The following is a 20,896-nucleotide window of genomic DNA, read 5'->3' as shown; positions in this document are numbered from 1 at the left end:
TTATTTATAATTATATATAGTATTATTAGGAATCATGTAAGCACCATTGATTTTAGAGGAAAACTTAGCACCTGGATTTGTTTAGTTTTATGCGTAGGTTGTAATAAGGAAATGAGAGGTGGATGTCGATAAAGCTTATAGATGATGTTTTAAACTATCATTTCGATATTGGATTTTACAGGAAAACTCTGGTAAAATTTCTATAAATTTAGTAAAAATCAACTAAACAAATTTGTTAAGAGAATTTATTATAGATCGAAAAGAGAATGATGATCATAGGTGACCCCTTGACATTGAACGTAGCACTCATTACGTGGAATACTGTTTATACTGGGTACTGGGTATTACAAAGAGAGTAAATACTCTTCTAAGATAAAATGCAAAGCAGGAGGAAATACAATGGCTTGTTAAAAGGAAATTGAGTCAATGAAGCACCAGTTAATTACTCGAGGAATGATGAGTGGTTGAAACTAATGTAACTGTTAGAGTTATGACCCAAATTCCTGTTAAAGAAATAATACAATGGTAAAATTAGGGGATCTATGGTGGGCTTAACGCCAACCACAAGTAAAATCCGTATAGAATTACTTTTCTTTTATTTGACATTTGTTGACACCATGTTTTTGAAAAAACGGGGTCGACTTGGGTTTTGACGAAAACAAAAAAAAAAAGGAGTCGCCACCAATCCTTTTTAATGAGGTGTGATTGGATCACCTCGAAAACTGGTTGTTTTTAATAAACGATTTGATTTTATTAAAACAAGAAGTTAGGTCTACGAAATTCAGAAAAACGGGTTCGGGAGTCAGTTACGCACGAGGAAGGATTAGCACCCTCGATACGCCCAAAATTGGTACCTAGTTGATTTCTTAATGTCTTAGTGTCGAAAAACTGAAAACTTTAAAGAGATTTAAAATACGATCCTTAAAAAAAAACTCGAATGGCATGGATTAAAATTCAAGAGGATATTTGGCCATTTGGTTAAACGAGAAATCAATACCCAGCACCTTAGGGCATGTTCCTCGAATTTCCAAACGCAAAACATTGCCTTATTTTGTAATTTTTTTGGAAAGGATATTAAGCCATTTGGTTGAACGAGAAAAATCGACACCCAGCACCTTAGGGCATGTTTTCTCGAATTTCCAAACGCAAAACATTGCCTTATTTTAAAATTTTAAAAGGATATTAAGCCATTTGGTTAAACGAGAAAAATCGACACCCAAAGACCTTAGGGCACGTTTTCTCAATTTCCAAACGCAAAACATTGTCTCAATTAGAAACATTTTCCTTTTGAAATATGGTATTTATATGCATAATGGAATAATGAATAAAATGATGTGACTAAAATAATATGAGCAAAAACAAATAATAAATAAATAAATAAACCTAATTCATCATGTATATACAATAACAAATAAATAAATAAATAAACTAAAACATAAAATGGGCATATAAATAAATAAATAAGTGAACAATAAATAAAACAAACAATAATAATAAAGTACATATATATATATATATAAGTTATAAAAATATGTACACGTATCTCCATAGATATATATATATTATAAAATGTATATAACGTATATATATAAATTATAAAGTACATAAAGTATAGAAGTATGCATGTATATAAATCAAAAATATGTATGTATATATATAATTAAATCTAAATTAAAATGTATAAATGAGCAAATAATAAATACGTAAACAATAATAATACAATAATAATAGCAATATGAAAAAATAATAATAATAGTGAAAGTAAAGGCAATATTATTAAAATTAATTAGTTTAATAGCAACAATAACAAAAAAGACTAATTTAAACTTAACACAGAAATTTGGTGGCAAATTCGCAAATAAATAAAAGAAAAGGACCCCATCGAGTACACGAATAACATGGAGGGACTAAATGAGGAAATATCCCCACCCTCTCCAAAACGCGCAGCTTCGTTAAGGACCAAATCGTAAGAAAGGTAAAATCTTGTGGCAAAAATAAAGAAGAAAGACCCGATTGCAAAAAGCCTCAAACGCGGAAGGACTGAAGGCATAAATAGCCCATTTTATCCAAAAACGCGCGGATCCTGGGCTTACAGGTCGGGTCGGACTCGGGTCATGCTGAATCAGCGCCATTTTGGCTCGAAGGCTTGCCCCAAAACGACGCCGTTTTGAGGGCCTATAAAAGCCTAGTTTTCCAAAAAAAAATCATTTGGCCCTCTTGTTTAAAAAAAAAGGTTTGAGAATTCTCTTCCCCTCCCCTCTTTCAGCCTAGGCTCCGGCCAATCGCCGCCGTGCCAGTCGCCGCTCACCAACGCCGGCGCCACCGTAGGCGGCGGTCAGTAAGGCGAAAAGTCGGGGTTTTTTTATCCCGTTTCAAAGGCCATTCGAAGATCAGGCTTTCACGGCCCTAAGGCTGAGAGAAGAAGCCCCAAACGTCACCTTCCTCGTCCATTTTCGATGACCCGAAGGACTCCGGCGACGTTACAAACACGGCGACTCCGGTATGTTTTCTCCTCTTTTTCTTATTTATTTATGTAAAAAAGTAAAAGAAAAGAAAATAAACAGAGAAGAAAAGAAAATCCATCGAAATGCTAAAAGAATCACCTTTTAAACTGTTTTTTATTTCTTGAAAGTGTTTTTTGTGTTCTTTTCCACCCCCAAAAACGTTACATTTTGTTTGGCTTTTATAGCCGAATGTATCACTATTCTCTCTCTTTGTTGTTGTTGTCCCTTTTTGATTGCTTGTAGGTGTTTGATGGCGGGCTACAAAGGCAGAGGGCATGGGCGTATGGGACGCGACGAATGATGGAGGCAAAAGGGTCTAGGATGTGGGGTACAGTGCCGGTGATGAAGGCCGAGGGTCTAAAGACCATAGATGCGGTGCTTAGGGTTTCGATTTCTGAAACCCTAGGCTGCCTTTGGTTTCAGAATTGGGCCTCGTTTTGGGATTAGGCAGGTTGGGCCTCGTTTTGGGCTCCGGGCTTGGGTTTAAGAGGGTTTTGGGTTAATTTTAGTTTGGGTTTGGGTTGTAATTGGGCCTGGGCAAAATGGCCTACAACAGCTGCCCCTCTTTGCTCGTTGTCGTGTAACGAGGACAGAGCAAAGACCAAGAAAAGCCAATTTTGCCCAGTCTCGCCTGTTATGGACTTGTTCTAGTGCTTCTCTTCGAGTAGCTTTATTTCAGTCCACTGTGGTTTGTTGCTTCGCTCTACTCAACTGCACTTCGGAGAGCTCTGACTTGTATCTTCAATCTTCTTCGCAGCAACTTCAGGGGGCGAGATTTGTGGTTTTAGTCTGCTCCACTGCAATGTCAAGGAGATAAGACTGGATGTGATCCACTCCACTGTAACCTCAGGGAGATAAGATCTCTGGCTTCAATCTGCTCCACTGTAACCTCAGGGAGATAAGATCTGAAATTCTTCGGTCTACTCCACTGTAACCTCAGGGAGATAAGACCTGATGCGATCTACTCTGCTGTAACTTCAGAGAGATAAGATCCCTCGTTTTAATCCGCTCCACTGTAACTTCAGGGAGATAGGATAGTGTCTTCGATTTGCTCCGCTGTAACCTCAGGGAGATAAGATCTGCAATTCTTCACTGATCTGTTCTCTGGGGAACTGGACCTATATAATGAACCTAATTATGCCTAATGATTAGGATGACATGAATTAAATGCTCCTAACTAGACATGTGTGAATGGTGTTTGCATGAATGCAAATTTTTTTTTTTAAGAATGATCACGCCTAGGCTGTCATTACTCGAAGTTTATTAAGGTCTTGTTACTGACGTGTTACAACACCTTCTTACTTGACTAACTTTTCTGAAGAAACATTTAGCCCGGTTGCCCCCACTGTAGATTTCAAAGTTTTAATCCATCGGGGCGTAAAATTTGTACCATCATATGGCTTTTCCTCAATCCTTTCCTATCACAATTCAAGGATACAAGATCTAAATCCTTCTAGTCCCTTACACCATTCCCAAGGTGTCGTACCAAAAACTTATGCGCAAATGAAGGTCCACTTCTCCGAGGTAATCTCTTCCTATTACCTGATGATCATCACCTGCTCGTTTATTTAAGCATTATCGCCAACCAGGCATCTTGTCAATCAACGCATTTGACAACAAAAAATCCACGGAGAAAGTCTAAATTTAGACTACTCCTTCCCAAATCTCCAACCTTTAAATTTTGTTGGTCCCATACAATAGTCCTGCTTCAGGCTCCTATATTATTTAGAAACTTTTCAGAGTAATATGCAAAACTTCTTTCGTGAAAGTTTTATTAGCCCATTAATCATTATTTCAATGCAACATGTTTTGCAAAAAGATCATAACAATGGATAATAATGAAGCTGGTTCTGATCATAACTCAAAAGAAATAAAACATCGCAGATAGCGAAAGAAAGATAACAAAGAAGTGGATTGAGAATGTGTATCTTCACAAAAAAATGTATTTGCAAGAATACACATATAAATAGAATAATAACCAGGTACTCCAGTTATCGCAGCTTGAATTTCTCTGTACAAACTTTCTGAATACCATTCTGAGCTTGACATGTGTTTAGGAGATCTGCAATACTTTGTCAATGCTCCAGGATGCCGCCTATCTTTTCTTGTTGGTTCAGGTAAAGCAAAATCATCATAAGCCCCCCGATCAAAATTTGATCCGCTCAAATCACCTCATGCCCCAATCCGATCAATACTTGAGCCGCCTTTTCCAGGTTTTCAACTCAAGCCCCCTTTGGTCTCAAGGTGCCCTTTGCGGGTTTTCACCCTGGCCTCTCCAAAGTTTTTTTATTTATTTTATTTATTTTTTATTTTTTTATTTTTTAGGAAGCAAAGTGCCATTTGCAGGTTTTCACTTTGGTTCCATTTTTTCAAGTGAAGTATTTCTTGACGGAGTCTGCGTTTGCAGGGTTTGGCAAACTTTTGCCATCCATCTCACATAGGATCAAAGCCCCACCGGAAAAGGCCTTCTTTACAACATAAGGACCTTCCCAATTTGGCACCCACTTTCCTCTCGAATCTTTTTGCATGGGGAGAATCTTTTTTAGCACTAAGTCTCCTTCACGAAACTCTCTAGGGCGGACCTTTTTATTATAGGCTCGCATCATTCGTTTCTGGTACATTTGCCCATGGCGAATAGCTCTTAGCCTCTTTTCTTCTATTAAGTTCAACTGATCGTACCGAGATTGGACCCAATCAGCTTCGTCCAACTGCAGTTCAGATAGCACCCGTAGAGAAGGGATTTCAACTTCAATGGGTAATACCGCCTCCATTCCATATACCAGAGAAAAGGGTGTTGCCCCGGTAGAAGTTCTAACAGATGTTCGATAGGCAAGGAGAGCAAATGATAATTTCTTATGCCAATCCTTGTAAGTTTCAGTCATTTTCCCCATAATCCTTTTTATATTCTTATTGGCCGCCTCCACTGCACCATTCATTTTTGGACGATACGGCGATGAGTTATGATGTTTGATCTTAAATTGGCTGCAAACCTCAGCTATTGTGCTATTATTCAAATTTAACGCATTGTCGGATATGATTTTCTCAGGCATTTCATATCGACAAATAATCTCCTTTTTCAAGAATTTGCTGACTGATGACTTCGTGACATTTGCGTATGAAGCAGCTACCACCCACTTGGTAAAGTAATCAATGACCACGAAGATGAAGCGATGCCCATTAGAAGCCTTTGGTGATATTGGCCCAATAACATCCATACCCCACATGGAAAATGGCCAAGGAGAAGTCATGACGTGAAGAGGTGAAGGAGGCGCATGTATTTTGTCTCCGTAAATTTGGCATTTGTGGCACTTCTTGGCATAATCAATGCAATCTCTTTCCATGGTGGGCCAATAGTACCCAAATCTCATGATCTGTCTGGCCATCGTAAAACCATTGGCATGCGTCCCACAAATACCCTCATGTACTTCCTCCAAAATTTTCTTGGCTTCCACAGTATCCACACATCTTAACAGTACTTGATCCTTCCTTCTTTTGTATAATACTTCCCCATCTAAGACATATTCGATGGCTAATCTCCTCAGAGCTCTTTTGTCATTCTCTGTTACTTGATTAGGGTACTCTCGATTCTTTACATACTGTAGGATACTCTGATACCAAGGACAATCATCTTTTCCCTCCTCCTCAATGTTACAGCAATGAGCTGGGGTCTCATAGATACTCATCTGAATAGGCCTCATTGCCTCAACTTTATTCACCTGAATCATCGAAGCTAGAGTAGCTAAGGCGTCAGCCATTTGGTTTTCCTCCCGTGAGAGGTAACAGAAGGTGATATCGTCAAACTTATTGGCCAATTCGAGAACCAGTTTTCTATAACCAATTAGCTTAGGATCTCTAGTCTCCCACTCCCCTTTGAGTTAGTATATCACTAATGTCGAATCCCCGTATACTCTCAGCGCTTTGATGTTCCGTTCAATGGCTGCACGAATGCCCATAATACATGCTTCATATTCTGCCATATTATTCGTACAATCGAAGTCCAACTTGCTAGCAACAGGATAATGATCTTCACTTGGGGATACCAAGACTGCCCCAACCCCATTACCCGTAGCATTTGAAGCTCCATCAAAATTTAACTTCCATACGTGATCCATTTGAGGATTTTCTTCAATGTTCGCCACATACATCAAGTCCTCGTTTGGAAAATCGAAATTCAAAGATTCATAGTCCTCCAAGGCTCTACTAGCTAGGAAATCGGCTATTGCACTTCCTTTTATGGCCTTCTGACTGACATATACTATATCAAATTCTGAGAGCAAGATCTGCCATCTAGCCATTCTCCCGTTCAAAGCAGTCGATTCCATCATATACTTTAAAGGATCTAACTTTGAAATCAGCCAAGTCGTGTGATACAACATATACTGCATTAGTCTTCGGGTTGCCCAGATTAGAGCACAACACAACTTCTCAATTGATGAGTACCTCATTTCGCAATCGGTAAATTTCTTACTGAGATAGTATATTGCCCTTTCTTTCTTTCCCGTCTCATCATGTTGGCCCAATACGCATCCCATGGAATTCTCCAACACTGTTAGATACAATATCAATGGCCTATCTGGACTTGGCGGTGATAGGACTGGAGTATTAGCCAAGTACTGCTTTATCTTATCAAAAGCCCTCTAACACTCTTCATCCCATTCACCCGGATTATGTTTCTTTAAGAGCCGAAACACTGGATCACATTTCTCCGTCAGTTGTGAGATGAACCTAGCGATGTAATTCAACCTCCCTAGGAAACCTCGTACCTCCTTCTGAGTGCGCGGGGGAGGTAAATCTCGTATTGCTTTTACTTTGTCTGGGTCAACCTCGATCCCCTTTTTGCTAACTATGAAGCCTAATAACTTCCCTGATCTGGCTCCAAACGTGCATTTTACCGGGTTAAGCTTGAGCTGAAATTTCTTTAATCTCAAAAATAACCTTTTCAAGACCTGAACATGCTCTTCTTCCGTTCTAGACTTCACAATCATATCATCAACATAGACTTCGATCTCTTGGTGCATCATGTCGTGAAACAAAGTCACCATAGCTCTTTGATACGTTGCTCCCGCATTCTTCAATCCGAAGGGCATTACTTTGTAACAAAATGTTCCCCATAATGTAATGAATGTGGTTTTCCTCATGTCTCCAGGATGCATCTTTATTTGATTGTATCCCGAGAAACCATCCATGAAAGAAAACAATGAATAGCCCGCCGTGTTATCTACCAAAGTATCAATGTGAGGTAGTGGAAAATTGTCCTTCGGACTAGCCTTGTTCAAATCCCTATAATCCACACACATTCGTACCTTTCCATCTTTTTTGGGAACAGAGACGATGTTGGCTACCCAATCCAATACTTGACCTCTTGTAAGAATCCAAATATCGAATTGTCTTTTGACTTCTTCTCTTATTTTTAACACAATGTCAGGTCTCATTCTCCTGAGCTTCTGCTGAACGGGTTTACAATCCTCCTTTATGGGCAGACGATGCACCACAATGTTAGTACTTAGCCCAGGCATATCTTGGTACGACCACGCGAAAACATCTTTGAACTCTCGGAGTAAATTAATGAGGTCTTGCCTTGTCTTTGCAGTGATTTCAGTTCCAATTTTCACCTCTTTTCCATCCTCTAGGCTCACTATTTCTAATGATTCCCTATGAGGTAGGATCTGTTTATCCTCTTGTTCCATCATTCTTAACAAGTCCGGGGACGCACCATAATCTTCGTCATCTTCAAAGTCGTGAGATCCCTCCAAACACATTTCTTGCTCAAAAATGGGCTCCGTGTTTGAAGCAGCGTCACTCATGTCATTGATATCTGGAGACCTATGAGGGCATATCAAAGAATATACCAAGAATATATAAATGTATAAATAAATATTTGTGCAAAAGAGTTACAAATGAAAGAATTATTTGTAAGTCAATCAATCAAATGGAAAGAAAAAAATGACTGATCGAGATGAATGTAGATATGTATTTCATTAAAATAATGATATTTAGGCACAAGGCCTATTTCACAAAAGATTTCATATCGTTCCTAGGCCAAAAACAACAGGAATGTTTTGAGTATTAATCTGAATAAGCCCTAAAGACTACGGGGATTTCTTCAGCAGTCCAATTGTTTAGCTCGCTCCCCGGCTCATAAGGGCAGATCTCCAACAAGGCCGTTTTTTCCACTGCATCTATAGCGTTGATATAAACATTTTCCAACATTCCTTCAATGCCTTTGCTACCGGACACTCCACACTCAGAATGAATAAATCCTCCCGATACAAAAGATGCAGATATGTGGGGAAAGGTTAAAGGCTCCCACTTAGCTTCATATCCGTTCAAACGTGCCCTTCTTTTTTCTTGTCTCTTCTCTACTTCTTTCTTCTTCTGCTTCATGTCTGGCTTGTATCCTAAGCCAAAACTATCGAACTTTTCCTTCAGCATTGGTGCTTCAATCCTTCCCTGAAGATGTTTTCCCAATCCTTTCCCTGGTGAGGCTCCACTTCCTACCATCAATCGCAACCCCATTTTGGTGGTCCTGGATATTTTCGGTACTGGAATTCTACTTTCTTTCGCAATAAACATCGCATTCACAAATTCTAACGACCGAAAAGAACATTCCAGTGCCTCATCGTTGATGTCCACATAAGGTGCATCACTAGTCATCATTGCGATAATATCCTCCTCTGCATCAATTGTTACCAACCGGTCCTCCGATACCAACTTCACCTTCTGATGTAATGATGAAGGTACTGCCCCGGCTGAGTGTATCCACGGTCTTCCCAATAGACAGTTGTAGGAAGGCTTAATATCCATTACCAAGAAGTCCACCTCATAAGTGATTGGGCCAATCCTTAATGGTACCTCAATTCTCCCCATAACCTTATTTTCTGTTCCATCAAATGCCCTTACTATGCTCTGGCATGCTTTCATGTGCGAACTGTCTATTGGTAATCGACTAAGAGTGGACAAAGGCAATACATTTAGTGCAGATCCATTATCAACCAAGGCCCCCGGGAGTGTGTACCCTTTGCATCGGACAGTAACATGCAGGGCTTTAGTCGAACCTCTTCCTCCGGATGGTATTTCATCATCATTGAAGAAGATAAAATTGTCAGCGCCAATATTGTTGATCAACCGATCCAGCTTGTTTACCGAAATATCGTCAGCTACATATGTTTCGTTTAGCACCTTCAAAAGTGCATTCCGGTGTACTTCTGAGCTTAGGAGCAAAGCTAATACAGAAATACGGGCTGGCTGTTTGTGCAGTTGCTCCACAACACTGTATTCACTATGTTTCAGAAACTTCAAAAACTCCTTTGCCTCCTCTTCTTTTATTGGTTCATTAACCAATAGCTCAACTTCTACTGCTTTCCCTTTCCTCTGTTCTTTCTTCCAATCCTCTTCCCTGGACGACTCTGCTGGAGCATCATATCTTTTTCCATTGCGCGTGTAAGAACCTATTTCCTGATTTCTCTCTGCCTCTCTTCCCAAAATGGTCACATTACACCCGTAATTCCACGGCACCATTTTGTTATCCCTATAAGAGAAATTTGATGGTTTATGGATTACAATTTTCGGTGTTACCTGAGCCCTAGCCTCATTACCCTTAGGGCGTGAGATAATGACCACAGGATGATTTATTTTTGGAGCCTTTATTCCTAACTCTGTTGCGCATATGTTCCTTCTTTCCTCCGTATCTTCATAAAACCTCATCTCCTTGTTATCCATCATGCTTTGAACCAAGGCCCTGAATCCTTCACATTCTTGGATTTCGTGCCCCGTTTTATGGTGGAATTCACAATAATTTCCGGTCTCGTACCCCTTCTCAAAATCTGAAGTAACTAACCCTCTCTTTGCCATCTCTTTCCAGACCAATTTCAATGGATTTTTTACTTCAGCAATGTCAGTCTTGACTTCTTCTCCCGTACCTTCGCTCACCATATTCACCCCCTTATCAGCGTGATTAGGTAACGAATTTTCTGTGTTAGGTGAGTCGTCGAGTTTGACAACACCTAATTTGATAAGTCCTTCTACTACCTTCTTGAAAGCAGTACAATTTTCTATTGAGTGCCCAGAAATTCCCGCATGATAATCACATTGCGCGTTCGTATCATACCATTTTGGATACGGGGGTTGTAGAGGGCTCAAGTAACGAGGAGCAACAACATGTGCATTGAATAAAGTCTGATACAACTCCTTGTATGACATCGGGATTGGCGTGAATTAAGGCTTTTCAGTAGTTTGCCTAACTCCCGACTCTTGTCTTGATGATCTCTGTTGATTGGCAACCACTTTCTTTGGTTGATTCACGGTAATTGACCTACCATAGGTATTCACATTATTCACTTCATTTTCTCTTTTCCTCGGGGCTACCCTCTTATTATTCTCTCCTCCATCTATTTTTCCACTTTTAATGGCATGCTCAATCATTTCACCATTCATGATTATAACCGAGAAATCTTTTGAAGCGCTTCCCAACATGTGAGTGATGAACGGAGCTTTCAATGTATTAATAAAAAGCGTCGTCATCTCTTTTTCCAAAAGCGGTGGTTGCACCTGAACCGCCACCTCTCGCCACCTCTGCGCATACTGTCTAAAGCTTTCATTCGATTTCTTCTCTAAATTCTGCAGAGTTATCCTGTCAGGCATCATTTCTGAAACGTGATTGTATTGTCTCAAGAAAGCCTGTGCTAAATCCCTCCAAGCAGCAATTTTGTCTCGGCTCAGCTGATTGTACCACTTTGACGCCGCTCCCGTAAGACTTTCCTGAAAGCAATGTATTAATAATGGATCATTATTAATATACCCCGTCATTCTTCTGCAAAACATAGTAATATGGGATCCTGGGCAACTGGTCCCGTTGTATTTCTCGAATTCCGGCATCTTAAATTTGTAAGGGAGTACCAAGTCCGGAACCAAGCTCAGATCTTTTGCATCTATTCCATGATAGCTTTCAATGCTTTCTATTGCCCTAAACTTCTCTTCTATCCATTTCCATTTCTCCTCAAATTGTTTTGGAAATTCCTCCTTCGCCTTGTCCTTTTCAACCACCTCATCAAGATCTGGGACAACAATATTATTCGGGCTATCACCGGGATTAGAACCCGCTCCGGGTTGAAAATTCATTGGGATTGAAGCATCGCCTTGGAACTGTTGGGGCCTAACCGACACAGAAGGTCTCCGCGGATGCGGCTCAGGGTGAACTTGCGCGTGCGGAGGCGTGAAACCTGGAGGATAAAATGGTTCACCATTGTTTTCTTCTTCATTAATAATCACAGGCCCTTTCCCCTTATCTACTCCCTTCAATAATTGTGTCATTTTAATTATCAGATCATTTTGAGAGTCCTCCATCTTTTGCACCATGTCACGCTGAATCTTTTCTATTTGCTCTTTCATTTGCGCCTGCAACTGGTCTTGCATTTCCTTTTGAAGTCGCTCTAGCTTCTCCAACTTTTGATCCATAATTTTTGATTGAGCACGGGTACCGTAACAATGTTCAGTTGGTAAGTTTTTGTTGGATTCCAGGATAACTGCCATAATTTTAATTAATTAGGGCTCCCTTTTTTTAAAAAAAATTTCAATGCATATGATAAAATGTAATGAGGATGAATGAATGCAAAAGAGGCATCGATTCTAATTCAATTTCATTAGAAAAAACTCAACTAGAAAACGAATTTCTTTTACATAAAGTGGATTACATATACGACTTTGCCTTTATGCTCAAAGCCTTAACTTTTCTAAGGAGCCAAGCTAACTCCTGACCTCGACTTGATTCCGATTCATATTTTAAACTCAATACATCAGCCTGAACTGCTAAAGCTTGCAAATGATCAGCTACTTCCCGAATTTGAGTTATGGCTGCACCCATCACGTAATCTCTATCTCTAATCTGATTTTGAGAATGATGGAGCTGCTCTTGGCATTGTTCGTTACACCTCTTAAGAAGCTCCACCCGTAGTTCAGAATTTTGCAATGCGTCTTCAAATTCTTCTATTCTTTTCTTCAACTCTTCCATCTTACTCAAACTTGCTTTTAGCTCGATCACAGAGTTGCGACTACGGCACAAGTGAAGCGACCTTTCTAACTCTGCTACCCGACCTTTTAACATTGCTTCTTCATTTTGGCATTCTAATAAACTTTTATCCAAGGCACTCTCTCGAGCTCGGGCATCTTGAAATTTCTCTTCCTACTGACCAGCTTTGGTCTTTTCTTCATTGATTTCCTGTTTCCATTGTTCCGACGTTTTTCCCAAACCTGCAGTTCGCATTGACAAACGCAGCCTCTTATAATTCATTTTTAAACTGTCTAAATCCTCTTCCGCCTTATTCTTCCCTTTTCTTAACTTTTCCGCTTCCAACCTGTGGATATCAACATCTAGTCCCAAACGCATCTTTTCCTCTTCTAGCTGTTCTATCCTCTTTCCAAACTCTGAACTTCTTTTTTCAAAGTCTTGTTTGATGATCTCTAATTCTGAAGGGACTACTCGTAAATGCTCTTCTATAGAATAACCACATTTTTCTCTGGGCCTTGAGATGTTATCATTGATCCTATTACTCCGCCACCCGTGATACTCAGGAGTTGTTGTTGCTCCTACGGTAATTCTTCTTATCCGGTGAATTTGTTTCCAAGCATTCCACATTTCTCGAATTTTCCCCCTGTAGTTGTTACCTTTATAAGAAAACTCACACTCGGCTAGCCCTTGTGTTGTTGGTACGAACTGTCTTGACATATATTGTCTTAACACGAGCAGAGGGGCATATCCGACAACTCCCCAAATTCCAAGCAGAGGGACCCAGTCAAAGTCCCCACATCGGTACAAAATCTCATCGGGCACCATCCAAGAAGCTCTCCATTCGACATCTTCATCTCGTAGATTTTGCAGGATCGTCATCCACTTTTCCTCTGTGATGTCATCGCGTCTTGGTGTCGCTGCTAATTCCTTCAAAGGCGAATAATTTTCTGAGAAAATTTGATAAGAAAATTTATCCACCTTCCAGAAATGGCTATGAAACCAAACTAACAGGAGTTGTGCACAACCAATGAATCTTCCCTCCCCCGTTCTTCGACAGGCACTCAAAGATCTGAACGTTTCGGCTAAAATTGCTGGAACGGGTGTGACCCTCCTATCAAGTTGATCAAACAAATCAGTAACGGCTTCATCTATATGCCCCAACGTTTTAGGAAAAATAACCAGCCCGTACATACTCAAAGCAAAAACATCGACTTTCTTCTTCGTATCAGGGTGTGCCAAAATCTGATCTCGCAAACTTCTCCAAGTGATACATCTGTTTTCCCCCTTTTGCTTGATTCGTGCGGTGACCCATTGCTCACTCATTCCGGTAATTCTTGTTAACTTCTTTGTAAAAGTCAAAACATTAGCAGCTCTACAGTAAATTTTATCCACTTGGACTCTTGGACAACGAAGCAAAGTTGTATACTCCTCCACAGTAGGCATCAAGTCCACCTCCCCAAATGTGAAGCAGCTATAAGCGGAATTCCAAAATTGGGCCAGAGCTCGAAATAGATGTTCATCTACACTGATATCAAGCAAGAAGGGTAAATCACCATAATTATAGTAAAACAATTGTTTGACTTCATCATCCCACTGAGCCCAAATTTCTCTCAACTCCTGAAGGTTGTTCTGAGTCACATTGATGCTAGTGTAATCCCATAACTCTGATGCATACCCCATTGTCAGACTGTCACCTTTCTCGAGTTGTGACCTTTCTGACCATATTCGGATAACCGCATTGTTTTCCACCTTGTTAAGAAATTCACTTTCCATGATTGGCTTTTCTACCTAGCAACCGAATATGAATCAACGCCTTCTATAATGAAATGCCATGTAGACAAAAATACCATGCAGTCAAAACAAAATAATAAGTCAGCACCAAAATTAAAATCTGATACAAGCAAGGAATAATAGAGCACCTGTTTGGATATCTACCAGGGGTTCGAAGTAGTTCTATCTAGGGTGGGGTTCCTAGGGTTCACTACATGTGTTTTGGTTCTAAAGTAAGGGTACCCGAACCAGCAGATTCCTCGATCTTCACCCATTATAGGCTCATATAGACCGAGTTCAATTCAGGGGAATACATTTCCCTATGGCTGCGCGGAGATGAAAATCTCACGAAGACATAGGTACGGATGTATCCCGAAAGCGATCCACTATCCTGCACGGAGGTGAAAACCTCACGAAGGACTAGCTTCTCACTCCCACTTAAAAGGTGTGACCAACGGTCATGCAATGCAATGCAAAAAGATACTAAAATTTTAACAAACAGAGCAGTTATAAACCACAATGACGCAAATTATAATGAAGAATGAAATGCCATGAAAGGATCGTAAATTTAAACCAAAATTTCAATTTTCGACAAAAAGACAAAAAGTAATCAACTCGTGGCTCGACTCACTCATTTTGAGAAGTCCCCAGCGGAGTCGCCAAGCTGTTGACACCATGTTTTTGAAAAAACGGGGTCGACTTGGATTTTGACGAAAAAAAAAAAAAGGAGTCGCCACCAATCCTTTTTAATGAGGTGTGATTGGATCACCTCGAAAACTGGTTGTTTTTAATAAACGATTTGATTTTATTAAAACAAGAAGTTAGGTCTACTGAAATTCGTAAAAACGGGTTCGGAGTCGATTCATACGAGGAAGGATTAGCACCCTCGATACGCCCAAAATTGGTACCTAGTTGATTTCTTAATGTCTTAGTGTCGAAAAACTGAAAACTTTAAAGAGATTTAAAATACGATCCTTAAAAAAAAACTTGAATGGCATGGATTAAAATTCAAGAGGATATTTGGCCATTTGGTTAAACGAGAAATCGATACCCAGCACCTTAGGGCATGTTCCTCGAATTTTCAAACGCAAAACATTGCCTTATTTTGTAATTTTTTTGGAAAGGATATTAAGCCATTTGGTTGAACGAGAAAAATCGACACCCAGCACCTTAGGGCATGTTTTCTCGAATTTCCAAACGCAAAACATTGCCTTATTTTAAAAATTTAAAAGGATATTAAGCCATTTGGTTAAACGAGAAAAATCGACACCCAGCACCTTAGGGCACGTTTTCTCAATTTCCAAACGCAAAACATTGCCTCAATTAGAAACATTTTCCTTTTGAAATATGGTATTTATATGCATAATGGAATAATGAATAAAATGATGTGACTAAAATAATATGAGCAAAAACAAATAATAAATAAATAAATAAACCTAATTCATCATGTATATACAATAACAAATAAATAAATAAATAAACTAAAACATAAAATGGGCATATAAATAAATAAATAAGTGAACAATAAATAAAACAAACAATAATAATAAAGTACATATATATATATATATATATATATAAGTTATAAAAATATGTACACGTATCTCCATAGATATATATATATATATTATAAAATGTATATAACGTATATATATAAATTATAAAGTACATAAAGTATAGAAGTATGCATGTATATAAATCAAAAATATGTATGTATATATATAATTAAATCTAAATTAAAAATGTATAAATGAGCAAATAATAAATACGTAAACAATAATAATACAATAATAATAGCAATATGAAAAAATAATAATAATAGTGAAAGTAAAGGCAATATTATTAAAATTAATTAGTTTAATAGCAACAATAACAAAAAAGACTAATTTAAACTTAACACAGAAATCTGGTGGCAAATTAAATAAAAGAAAAGGACCCCATCGAGTACACGAATAACATGGAGGGACTAAATGAGGAAATATCCCCACCCTCTCCACAACGCGCAGCTTCGTTAAGGACCAAATCGTAAGAAAGGTAAAATCTTGTGGCAAAAATAAAGAAGAAAGACCCGATTGCAAAAAGCCTCAAACGCGAAAGGACTGAAGGCGTAAATAGCCCATTTTATCCAAAAACGGGCGGATCCTGGGCTTACAGGTCGGGTCGGACTCGGGTCATGCAGAACGGCGCCGTTTTGGCCTGAAAGGCTTGCCCCAAAACGACGCCGTTTTGAGGGCCTATAAAAGCCTAGTTTTCCAAAAAAAAATCATTTGGCCCTCTTGTTTAAAAAAAAGGTTTGAGAATTCTCTTCCCCTCCCCTCTTTCAGCCCAGGCTCCGGCCAATCGCCGCCAGTGCAGTCGCCGCCACCACGGCCACGCACACTCATCGGCTACCATGCTGCTGCCAGAGGTAAGCGCGGTCAAGAAGGTGAAAAGTCGGGGTTTTTTTTATCTCGTTTCAAATGCCATTCGAAGATCGGGCTTTCACGACCCTAAGGCTGAGAGAAGAAGCCCCAAACGTCACCTTCCTCGTCCATTTTCGATGACTCGAAGGACTCCGGCGACGTTACAAACACGGCGACTCCGGTATGTTTTCTCATCTTTTATCTTATTTATTTATGTAAAAAAGTAAAAGAAAAAGAAAAATAAACAGAGAAGAAAAAGAAAATCCATCGGAAATGCTAAAAGAATCACCTTTTAAACTGTTTTTTTATTTCTTGAAACTGTTTTTTTGTGTTCTTTTTCCAGCCGAAAAAACGTTACATTTTGCTTCGGCTTTTATAGCCGAATGTATCACTATTCTCTCCTGCTGTTGTTGTTGTCCCTTTTTTTGATTGCTTGTAGGTGTTTGATGGCGGGCTACAAAGGCAGAGGGCATGGGCAGATGGGACGCGACGAATGATGGAGGCAGAAGGGGTCTAGGATGTGGGGGTATGGCGCCGGTGACAGAAGGCCGAGGGTCTAAAGACCATAGATGCGGCGCTTAGGGTTTCGATTTTTGAAACCTTAGGCTGCCTTTGGTTTCAGAATTGGGCCTCGTTTTGGGATTAGGCCGGTTGGGCCTCGTTTTGGGCTCCGGGCTTGGGTTTAATAGGGTTTTGGGTTAATTTTAGTTTGGGTTTGGGTTGTAATTGGGCCTGGGCAAAGTTTTTAGTTTGGGTTTGGGTTGTAATTGGGCCTGGGCAAAATGGCCTACAACAACATTGATTGCACAAGTAGAATCAATATAGAACTACTCTTCTTCTATTTGACATTGATTATAATAAGGTTTTTCAGCCTTTAAATAGATGTAGTCAGAACTCCTCTTGTATCGTTTGATTTTTAACACTAGTGAATTTTCTTCTCCTCTACTTACGGTTTTTTCTCGAAAGGGTTTCCACGTAAAATCAGTGTATTTTATTTTTCTTTCTTGCGGTCGTTCTATATTGCCATTATCGACGTTCAATTTTACAGGAACTTCCCACACTTAGACAAGGAATCCATAATGGAGGGGGATGAGGAGGCTTGGAACTCGTCAACAATGGAATCAAACTAAACCTAATAGCTTCTTTCAAGGTGAGGAGACCTTGTATGAAGTTGAGATCTTTAGGCTTATTCAATTGGTGGGTTGGTGGTCCATCAGGTAGGTTAGTGAAGATGATCCAAGGTTCAAAGTATGGGGATAGTACCTATTCACACTACTTTGGTTTCGCCTTAACATGCTCCATGTCCAAGGGATAGGGATAGTACTAGCAATGTTTGCACATTCAGTTCTATATCGTTCCTAGGATCATCCCTTTTTTGTGCTAAGCATTATTGTAGTGGTTATACTTGATGTTTTATCTTACTATTAAACAATTTTTGGCATTCTCAACACACCTATAAGAGAAACTACGAAATTATTTCAGAAAATCTTTAGAGATATTCTTATTATTTATAACTTGATTCTAGAAGTTTAGAGAAATTACGAAATTACCCTACTAATAATTTTGAGAAAATTTTTTTGATTTGAAACGAGCCCACACACGATAGACGTGAGCTTAAGAATAATGGAGAAGACTACTTGGTGAAAGTGTTCATCATAGATGAATCATAAAGGTACGATTTTGATTAAGTGTTTATTACTTTAGATAACATAACCAAGTTCTTATTTTTGAAAAAATTAAAACTATGATTTTCCTTTAAACCTATTTTTTGATGTGTTTTCTAAACCCGATTTTCCAACAGGGCCACCTTAAATGTACTAGATTTCGAGATTTATTTGGCATTAGAAGACCCCCAATCAACCTCAGTATGAACGTTCGCGCGAGTTTTTTTCTTTCAACCGTACTAGAATAGTTGTTGAAATGTGAGAAATCATCTTCTAACCATTTCATATCTATCCGGTTACTACTAAACTTGTCTGGCATCTTGCCTAATAGTTAGTGGCAAATTGCACTTCAATCACCAACGTGCACTACCTCGTAACAAGTAGTCCATTAACTGGTAGATTGAGTTGTAATGCCACCTCCTCAAGTGTAATAGTATATTCACCACCCGAAAGATAGAATGTGTGTCTCGGGTCTCCACTTTTCTAGCAAAGCACTAATAAGTGCAGGTTCCAATTTAGTCCCGCCGAGCATACGGACACGTGCAAGAATCTCGTCTCTTCTAAGTGTACACTTAGATTGTGTATATATGTTTTGATAATCTAATCTTTGTCTTAATTATATAAACATAAAAGAGATGAGATGAGAGAATATATGAATGGGATTGAATGAAAAAGTTTAAAAATGTATAGAAAAAAAAAAGGGATCATTGAGTTGGTTTTAACAGTGGTTCCCAATGTATCTCTGCCTCTCCCAAAATCGAGTTATTTCCATAATTTTAAAAGAATTAATTTCTTTAATCTAAATCCCAAATTAATTTTAAAAAACTACGTATTTACCAAATAAAATTTTGTTTTCATTCATGATATTTCATTTATTGGTTAAAATGATTTAAAAAGAAAAAAAAATACAATTCCAAACTGAGAACACTTTGAAAAAGAAAACCCTACATAAACTCCATGGAAGGGGTTAACCTAACCCTCACAACACCTCGACGTTTCCATAACTCATACATGGACATATGAAACGCATCGAAATCAATGGGGGGAGTATGCCATTGGAAATGTTTACGAACTCTCAGCGCATTGCTTTGTAGCATCGCGAACTCTTCGTTGCTTATTCCTTGAAGTATTTTCTTCAAAACCGGGATATCGATATGGTGAACCACGACCGAGAAGCTTTTCCAGTTCAATATATCGGTGAACGGTAGGTCGTAATGGTTGGCTAAAATTATAGGGACGCAACCATAGAATAGAGCGTCGGCCACGCGCGCCGTGTTTACCTCAAAGCCTTTGACATGGATGCAAAACTTGCTTCCGAGGAATTGCTCGTAGTATGGGGTGTTGAGGCGGCCGAAGTGGGCGAAAATTTCAGTGTCATTTTCCCACACTTTGAGAAGAGCTATTCGTACCGGAGAGTTCACTGCTCCGGCGAAAAATGCAAGCCTCTTCCTATAAATATAGTTTTCATTTATGTTAATACCAAATAATGAATTTAACTAATTACGGGAGTACAGTGCGCCTTACCTCTGCGATGTAAGAAGGTTGGGAGGGTCGCCTCCTCGAGGCCAAACTTGAGGCAGAGAAGCATCCTTGTGAGGAAGATACGATGAGGGAAAATAAGTTGAAGAGCAAACGAGTTGAATAACATTGAGTCTTGCTACGAACGCCTTCTTAAATGCAATCTTTCCTATAGAATGGCAAGCAACATAGAAATGATCGGCTCCACCGGTCCGATTCCAGTAAGGATATTTAAGGGTAATATTGGAGATATAATTCTGAACGAAATCGGGGATGCCGTGAACATCGATCCTGGGATCGCTCCTCATAGAAGAGATGGAGAAAGGCATGTAGAAAAGATGGGCTTCATTGGGATCTTTGGTGACGAAATGGGATTCCATCAAAGCTTTCTTGAACATCAGCTCGCTTGCGTAGTTGCCTTTGCAGTCAGTATCCGGAGGCAATAACACATTTGCAAAAGGATCATCTTTGCTGTGAGGATAAACATAGATCTTCAAGCTTTTGTTCATTTGTTTGTAGTCTTGTAAGAAGATATCACCATCATGGTAGGCTTCTTTATTATTTGTATCATTTCCTGAATTTTTTTTAAAAACAAAACATAATTGAATGAGTATAATAATTTTTCGATATATTTAATTAATTTATACAAGAAATCACATCTAAAAAATTCATATTCATACCATCAATTAGGCCGAAAATATTTCCAAGAAGCCATTGACTCGCCCTAGACAGACGAGCAGTTCTGGAAGGATCAGCAAACAAATTATCATTATCATCTTCATTATCTTCAAATGGAACGATGGGGAGATTACTGGTTTGATCAATATTATTAATCAAAGAAGGCAAAGTTTGAAGGTAAAGAGTGGTTTGGGAATGGGTTTTAGTGACATTTGCAGTTGTGGAAATGTAAATGAAAATGAGAAGAAGTGTAGTTAGCGCTAAACTTATTGGTAAAAAATAGAAAAACCCTTTGAATGTTGCTGGGAATCGATGCTGAAATATTTGGTAAACCAAGGAAGATGATTGCTTCCCCAT

The 20,896-nt window shown here is 39.0% G+C and overlaps 2 protein-coding genes across 2 annotated transcripts; both read right to left on the bottom strand.

The window, feature by feature from the left end:
• Positions 1 to 12,681: 12,681 nt before the first annotated feature.
• On the bottom strand, positions 12,682 to 14,280 carry LOC128036217 (uncharacterized). The gene has a single exon (XM_052627138.1). The coding sequence runs from the start codon at positions 14,278 to 14,280 to the stop codon at positions 12,682 to 12,684; it is 1,599 nt and encodes a 532-aa protein (XP_052483098.1).
• Positions 14,281 to 19,287: 5,007 nt separating this feature from the next.
• Positions 19,288 to 20,896, bottom strand: LOC105781881 (probable glycosyltransferase At5g03795). The gene is made up of 3 exons (XM_012606407.2): positions 20,542 to 20,896; positions 19,868 to 20,435; positions 19,288 to 19,792 (listed from the first exon to the last, which is right to left on the bottom strand). Exons 1-3 carry the CDS (start codon positions 20,894 to 20,896, stop codon positions 19,288 to 19,290), a joined length of 1,428 nt encoding a protein of 475 aa, XP_012461861.1.

The sequence above is a fragment of the Gossypium raimondii genome, chromosome 13 (assembly GCF_025698545.1).
Source record: "Gossypium raimondii isolate GPD5lz chromosome 13, ASM2569854v1, whole genome shotgun sequence".
Lineage (NCBI taxonomy): Eukaryota > Viridiplantae > Streptophyta > Magnoliopsida > Malvales > Malvaceae > Gossypium > Gossypium raimondii.
This window is presented reverse-complemented; position numbering and strand designations above follow the sequence as displayed.

Excerpts from the sequence above, each read along its gene's own strand:
- LOC128036217 (XM_052627138.1), bottom strand. The coding sequence starts at position 14,280 with ATGGAAAGTGAATTTCTTAACAAGGTGGAAAACAATGCGGTTATCCGA.
- LOC105781881 (XM_012606407.2), bottom strand. The coding sequence starts at position 20,896 with ATGGGGAAGCAATCATCTTCCTTGGTTTACCAAATATTTCAGCATCGA. Across the intron at positions 20,436-20,541 it reads TATTTTCGGCCTAATTGATG|GAAATGATACAAATAATAAA; the intron begins GTATGAATATGA and ends AAAAAAATTCAG. Across the intron at positions 19,793-19,867 it reads AACCTTCTTACATCGCAGAG|GAAGAGGCTTGCATTTTTCG; the intron begins GTAAGGCGCACT and ends CTATATTTATAG.